This window comes from Camellia sinensis, chromosome 1 (genome assembly GCF_055761805.1).
Source record: "Camellia sinensis isolate YWXY chromosome 1, ASM5576180v1, whole genome shotgun sequence".
In the NCBI taxonomy this organism is placed as follows: domain Eukaryota; kingdom Viridiplantae; phylum Streptophyta; class Magnoliopsida; order Ericales; family Theaceae; genus Camellia; species Camellia sinensis.
Window position 1 is genome coordinate 207594500 of NC_138961.1, and position 8140 is coordinate 207602639.

Consider the following 8140-nt stretch of genomic DNA (forward strand, 5'->3'; position numbering starts at 1 on the left):
CACTAATCGGGCCTTGATGAAGTCGGTCTCCTGATCAAATCTTTGGGCTTCCAACACTTTGGTAAGAAGTTGGGGGTGTTGTAACTATTGTAAACAACCTACCCTTCCCATTCTGAGTCTCTAGTTGTAACTTAAACCCATTCACAGTGCTTACCATTTCCCATTCTTTAATTGATATGTTGGCTACAATCTCCCTTGTCTTTCGACTTAGTGCATCTGCTACAACATTAGCCTTTCCGGGATGATAAGACAAGGTAAATTGGTAATCTTCAAGGTACTCCATCCAGCGTCTCTGCCTCATGTTCAAATCTCTTTGTGTGAACAAGTACTTCAAGCTTTTGTGATCGGTAAATATCTCAAATTTTTCGCCATAAAGGTAATGTCACCAAATCTTAAGTGCATAGACCACAGCTGCCAACTCCAGATCGTGAGTAGGATAATTTTTCTCATGATTCTTCAATTGTCTTGATCCGTAAGCCACTACCTTCCCGTTTTGCATTAACACACTACCTAACCCTTCTTTAGAGGCATCACAGTAAACAGTGTACCCAACGTCGCGTTCGGGTATGATTAATATTGGAGCGCTTGTCAGTCTCTTCTTGAGTTCTTGAAATGACTGCTCACACGCTTCGTTCCATTCAAACTTTACTCCTTTTTGCGTTAGGCGTGTCATTGGCTTGGCTAATTTGGAGAAATCCTGAATGAATCTCCTATAATAACCTGCTAATCCCAAGAAACTACGAATCTCAAACGTATTCTTAGGTTGTTTCCACCCCATTACTGCTTCTACTTTAGCAGGATCCACTGATATCCCTGATTCAGACACAACATGACCTAAGAACTTTACTTCCTTCAACCAAAATTCACATTTGCTAGCTTTAGCATACAATTGGTTTTCTCTTAGAATTTGCAAAACGGTTCTCAGATGTTGCTCGTGGTCTTCCTCCGATCGTGAGTATATCAAAATACCATCAATGAATACTACCACAAATTGGTCTAAATAGGGGGTAAAAATTTTGTTCATTAAACTCATGAATACCCCAAGAGCATTTGTCAAACCAAATGGCATTACCACAAACTCATAGTGGCCATAACGGGTTCGAAACGCAGTTTTGGGTATATCTTCTCCTCTGACACGAAGTTGGTGATATCCCGACCTAAGGTCAATTTTGGAAAAACATTTTGAACCTCTTAATTGATTGAACAAGTCATCAATTCTGGGTAAAGGATATCGATTTTTAATGGTGGCTCGATTTAGTTGTCGATAATCGATGCACAATCTTAAGGTTCCATCCTTCTTCTTCGCGAATAATGCTGGCACTCCCCAAGGAGACGTACTTGGTCTGATGAACTTTTTATTCAACAGTTCTTGCAACTGCTCCTTCAATTCTCGAAGTTTAGCTAGCGCTATACGATGTGGTGCTATTGAAATCGGCGAAGTCCCAGGTTGAAGCTCAATCGTGAAATCTACGTCTCGTTTTGGGGGTAATCCCGGCAATTCATCAGGGAAAACGTCAACGTACTCGCACACCACATGGGGTAATCCTGGATCCTCTTGATTTTCGTCTTCCAAAATTAGGCTCGCCAACCATCCGGTTAGTTGATCATGCCATCGCAACTTGCGACACGTTGGAGTTAGAGAATCTTGTCTATCCCCTTTAAATTGAACTTTCGTGCCGTTAAGGGAGGATGCTGTCACTGTCTTACAGTAACAATCAATAATGGCTCGATGAACTGACAACCAGTCCATTCCTAGGATGACGTCAAAATCAGACATATCCATAACTCTTAGATTACAGATCAAATGTGAACCGGAGATTTCTAGCTCACAAGATTTACATACTAGATTTACTCGGGTTTGACCTCCTAAGGGTGAAGCGACACTCATAGCTATCCCTAGCGTCTCTGGCTCTAGACCCAAACTTGTCACACATGCAGTAGATATAAAAGAATAAGAAGCTCCAGAATCAAACAATACTTTAACCTAAGAATTCATAAGGATTAACATACCTTGAATCACTGATGGGTTATCAACATCTTCTTCTTCTTGGAGAGCATACATTCTCCCTACTGCTTGTTGGTTAGTCTCTCCTGGTTTCTTCCCATTTCCAGCTCCTTGTGGTTGTGTTCTTGGTCGGCCTGCATTCCTAGAGGCTTGTGGCTGCCCCTTGTTGGTCTGAGTATTTTAAGTAGGCTTAGAACCTTGCCCAGGTTGGCATCTGTTGTATTGTTATGCCCCTCGCTGATCCATAAAATACTCCCCACCTTGAGGACACTCACTTCGACGATGCCCCTGTTGACCACATCTGAAACATCTTCCTTTCCACTCATTTACAAAGTTTCCTCCTTGCTGGTTTCCTCGATTCTGCCTTTGTTGCTGTTGCATTCCTTCGGCATAGGGTTCTGGCACAGAAAGGTTTCTGGTGTTGCGGATTGGGCCTCCTCCGCGTGGTTGGTTGTTGTTCCTTGATCGCTGATTTCGAATGCGTTCGGAATCTGCTAACTCTCGTTCCACAATTAAAGCTCGATCCACCATCTGGGCATAGGTGGAGAGTTGCACTGCGATCAATCTTCCTCTAATGTCTGTGTCCAAGCCCCATTCAAATCGCGTAACCTTATCCTCTTCATTTGCTACTATGGCTGAAGCGTACCGTGAAAGAGCTTCAAAACGGTTCGCATATTGAGCAACTGACATTTTTCCTTGTTTCAGTTGGAGGAACTCTTGAATCATTTCTTGTTTTAGCGAGTTAGGAAAATACTTTTCCATGAACAGGTCTTCGAACTGTCTCCAAGTTAATGTCTCTACTTGTCGAGTACTTTTGATCATTTCCCACCAATGATCTGCTTCCCCTTCCATTTGAAATGCCGCCATGGTCACTCTATCTTGTTTATTTCGGATGTCAGAAGTATCTAGCAACTTCTTAATTTGTCTTAACCAAGCTTCAGCTTCATGGGGGTTTGATCCACCAAGGAATTTGTGGAGACGTAGCTTTTCAAATTTTGCTATCATCTCCGATTTGTTTTGATCTTGGTTTCGGGGTGGTATATTGCATACCCTATCAGCAATCGCGCGTATAATTCGAGCAACATCGCCATCAGGCACTCCATCACCATTACCGTTGTTATTATTTCTTGTTCGTCCAGCCATTCTGCATGATAGGATTTTCTTGTGATTTATTCATTTATTTATTATCATTATTATTATTATTATATTTATGTGCAAGGATAGTTTAAAAAAAAAAAAGACTTCATTAATTAGATTAGATAAGCTACAATTAGCAAAATACAAATAAAACAAAGGAAAAGATTAAATAACATACTACGGGCAAGAGATAGCCCCTACAATCCGAGTTAACTCCTACACTCACAATTCTAAACTAGGCAATTTCTTTTACATGTGAGCATACAAAACATTAGCCTAGTTTATAGTTCCCTTAAGACCCTTTAAAATAGCCAAGGAAAGTCTCTCCACACCAGGGCTTCCGGCTCCCATGTGGCTTGGAAAAGTCCCATGAATCGCCACAGCACCCTTACGAAGATAGCAGTTTCGCACACACGATGCCCTAGCAGCAGCACTGGCTCCTCCCGATAAGTCCTCCAGTCCCTGAAGTTCACTGACCCATCTCTCCTCACAATTCTGCTTGGGTCGGGCATGATACACTGAAGGCTCCATAAGTCAAAAAGGTCGCCCACCCTATCAGTGAAACCATCCGGGAAAGGGCCTAATTGATATACCCAGGGAGTCTTTTGTCCTAGAATCTGGACAGGTCCGATATAGGTACCCACCCAACTCTCAGCTTTCCAAGCACAACCTCCTAGGGGATAAAGTCTGAAATATACAAAAGAGCCAATCTGCAACCCGTTTCGTACATCCCAACCCTCAAACGTGGCTCCTATATCTCCAGTGTTCTCCTCGGTATTGCCTTCCATAGACTCATCTTCAGTGTCTGACTCAATCACAATAACCTCCGGGGGGTTGTATATTGGTACAACTGCTTCAACTTCATCAGACTCAGACTCAGGCTCAAGTCCAGGATCAGGTTCAGGGTCAAGCTCAAGCTCAAATTCATAGTCTTCTATAGGCATCTCCACTTCTTCACTTGGGTCAGATTCTATGTCATAGTTTTCCACCGAATTTTCCTCGTTAGAGTTAATGTCTGATGACCTTGACATCCTACAATAAAAAGGTTCTAACTTAGTTAAATCACCGAGAATTACAAATTAACTTAAGGTTTTTTTTTTTTTTTGTAAAAATAATAAACTACTACCCATGGCCCAAAGGTTCGAACCTAGGCTCTGATACCAAGCTGTGACGCCCCAAATTTTTTTTTTTGAAACATCATAAGATTTAAATAACGATAACTTGCTAGATAAAGTTTTAACTACTAATTAGGAACTTTTAAGTTCTTACATAATCAAAGTCCAACAACAAAATAAAACTACAAGTTCACACACAACGTCACAACATAGTTAAATCCTAATACAAGGGATAACAGGATTTTATTTTGATAAAATCTTGACTCTAAGTCAGCCAAGGTTCGATATTGGCAGCAGCTCCAATTTCAGCCTCAGTCCCTTCTTCGACATAATCTGGCATGAAACGCCAGGGCAACAAAATATATGCCATGAGTTTTGCAACACAGTAAGAAAACGTAACCAACCTACCATTCTTTTTAAGAGAAAAATAATAATATTCTAAACATGAGATAACAATATAATTATACACAGAAATTACAACCATTAGAATAATTTCAGTAATTTTAATAAATTAGATAACACTCGAAATCTCATCAAAGAGATTTAACGTACCAACCACTAAGCATGGCAACGGTTAATTTGAAACCCTCCCTTGGTCAAATATTTAAGTGTTACCAACCGTAACTACCAGGGATGCCCAAGTCCGGAGTTATATACCCAAGTAGTGGCATCTGTGGTCTGCCCCAAGGAAACGGTCTGCCAGGGGTAAGTAACCTCCCTGTGTGCCACCTGCACATCCACCCTTATTCCAAAATCGAATACCGAAAAGGGGTCAAATAAGTCCCGTGCCATCTTAGAGTTTCGTAACACAATTTACGTGAGAATTCTCAAAACCAGGGCTCACCCTGAACAACCGGTGTTAACCGTCATCCCTTAATTCCGTACAGTCTTTAAACCAAGACTCACCCTGAACAACTGGTATTAACCGTCAATTGTTAACTTTGTATATGCCGTTAATCATTTCAGTTAATTTTGATATTAATCACAAATAATTCCAAATTTTTAATCACAAGTAATGTTATACCAACTCATTAAAATTCTCAATCATAAAATATTACATGTGTCACACAATACTAAATAAAAGTATAGAATTTAAATAAACAATTTATTTAAACCATGGTATGAAATAATAACTTAGATACAAGAATTAAACCATAAATACACACATGCACAAATTTTTGATTTACAAAATTAGACTAGCATAATATTAAAGTGGTGATTTTATCCTGTCCAGAAAAATTTTCAGAGTATATATCTTGCAAATAAAATTATAAATACATTACTTATACAACTCTAAAATTCATATCAATCTACAGGATACTCAATAAACATGTTATGGTTATTTTTCAGAAAGTATTTTTCAAAAATAACTTATAAATAATTCTAAACAAATTCCAAGGGTGTTTATGACACAGATTTGTCACAATTCCTTACATTAATTCCATGCTTAAATTAATAGATCAAACCCATAATCTAAAAATTTATTATGAAACTAGACTTCTCAAATTTCATATTTTAGTTAGAAATTACCAGATTTGGCTTAGTATAGAATTTTAAATAAATTTTCAAATACATGGTAAAATCTGTCTCACAGTTTCAGATTTAGTTAGAAATTTGCATAAATTCGTAGAAAGCTCACAAATTGTTACCAAAATTCCTGGACGAACTAGACATCATTATCAACAACTTTGTAGAAGAAATCGTTTCGAAATTTTGAGTATAAAATTGTATAAAAATTCGAGTGACATTCTGGCAGATTCAAAATAGACTATTTTCATCACAGTTTCAGATTTAATTAAAATTTTCTATAAATTCGTAGAAAGCTCAAAAATTGTTACCAAAATTCCTGGACGAACTAGACATCATTATCAACAACTTTGTCGAAGAAATCTTCTCGAAATTTTGAGTATAAAATTGTCTAAAAATTCGAGTGACATTCTGGCAGATTCAAAATAGACTATTTTCATCACAATTTCAGATTTAGTTAAAATTTTGTATAAATTTGTAGAAAGCTCAAAAATTGTTATCAAAATTTTTTGGATAAACTAGGCATCATTATCAACAACTTTGTAGAAGAAACCATCTCGAAATTTTGAGTATAAAATTATCTAAAAATTCGGGTAACATGCTGGCAGATTCAAAACAGATTATCCTCAACACAGTTTAGACAATGTATCATATGTATACAATCTGAAAATTTCAATTATGTAAAAAGTTGAGAGGATTGAGAGGGTCTTCTTACTTAGTTGTAGGGTTGAAATGGAATAATGAAATGGTAGGAAAAATATGCAATCTTAACCTCCTCCCCTTCTTCCACAAGAATTCCCTCTATTTGGATGTATATGGTTTATGCTTTGCCCAGAAAAATGAACTTTCTGTGCATGCTACTAGGTGCATTATATAGACTCTCTCCGTGGCTAGCTCTCTCTCTCTCCCTCTCTCTCACACATTCTTTTCATTAATAAAACCATTCCCTTTCTCTAAGTTCTAAGAATTAGGCTTTCTCTAATTTCTTTGCTCACTTTCTCCAAATTCTATGGCTTTCCCTAAATCCCAAGAAAGCTAATGATTTATGATTCCCATATCACCATGCAAAGTATAAGCATAACTGGAATGAAAGTTTAGACTTCAAATTTTAAAAATCTTAAGAGCTCGTTTGGCATTGGCATTTTTAGCCAACTTTTTTGTGTTGTGACTTTTTTAATTTGGCTTTTTTAGTTTCGTTTGATTTTTATTTTGAGATTTTTTTGACTTTTGTGAGATAAAAAGTATAATGATTATAAGTAAAAAGTAATATTTTACCTTATTAACTTTTATAGTCAATTTTATCTTTTGTGTAATTGTTTAGTCCTAAAATCTTAGCCAAACGAAGTTTCACTGAATGCATTGGTACATGGATAGGCATACAGCACCAGAATTTGGATCATCGGCCGCCCTACCCGGCAGCCCCCCAAAACGACGTCGTTTTGGGGGTTTTTTTTTTTTTTTTTTTTTTTCTTTCTTCTTCTTCGTTCTTGATCCAAAACCAGAGGGGAAAACCAGAGGGGAGGGGAGGGGAGAAGAGGGAGGAGGGAGGGGGAGGTCCGATCGTCGCCGTCGTAGCTCGTCGCCTCACGCCGGCCGTCGCAGCATAGCTCGTCGCCTCACCCCGGCCGTCGCAGCACCGCAGCACCGCCGTCTCCTCCGCCTCCGCCTCCGCCTCCTCCTCCTCCTCCTCCTCCTCCTCCTCCTCCTCCTCCCCCACTGGTTATGGCCCCCTCCAGTCCGGCCCACCGGCGGCTCTTCTTCCCCTCCCCCTCTCTCTCCTTCCCCTCCCCTCCCCTCCCCTCCCCTCTGGTTCTGTCGAGCTCGACGAGGAAGAAGAAAAAAAATCAAAACACCCCCAAAACGACGTCGTTTTGGGGGGCTGCCGAAAACGGCAGCCGAGGATCCTTGCTCTACAGCACCAACCATTATCAGAGTATTTTAAGGAAAATCAACCTACATACCTTGTTTTCCCCAACCAAAAAACATATATTATCTTCCTGAAAGGGTAGGAACTGAAATATTATCAGTTAATTTTTTCTCCTGGTTATAGGTAAACGCATTCGTATTCAACACAATTTGCAAAGTTCAAACCCACCACACCCCCCAAATGACTAGTCCAAATATTATCAGTTAGTTTACACGGCCCTTTTTCACTTTCATGTCAGCATCTTGCAAGGAGCCTTTCATAGTTATATTTTATATGCAGAGAGAAGGTAGCTCAAAAACAAAGTCACAGACACAACCATCTCTCGTGTAACATTCTTGTCAAATGTATACGAAACAATAGAATTCTCATTCTTTAGTATAAGACCACAAATCCACCAAAAGAAAAGGAAATAACCAAGAATTATACCCA

At 39.0% G+C, this 8140-nt stretch overlaps 1 protein-coding gene across 1 annotated transcript; it reads right to left on the bottom strand.

Moving 5' to 3' along the window:
- Window positions 1-2230: 2230 nt before the first annotated feature.
- On the bottom strand, window positions 2231-3148 carry LOC145822358 (uncharacterized). The gene has a single exon (XM_082919184.1). The coding sequence runs from the start codon at window positions 3146-3148 to the stop codon at window positions 2231-2233; it is 918 nt and encodes a 305-aa protein (XP_082775310.1).
- Between the last annotated feature and the right edge of the window lie 4992 nt (window positions 3149-8140).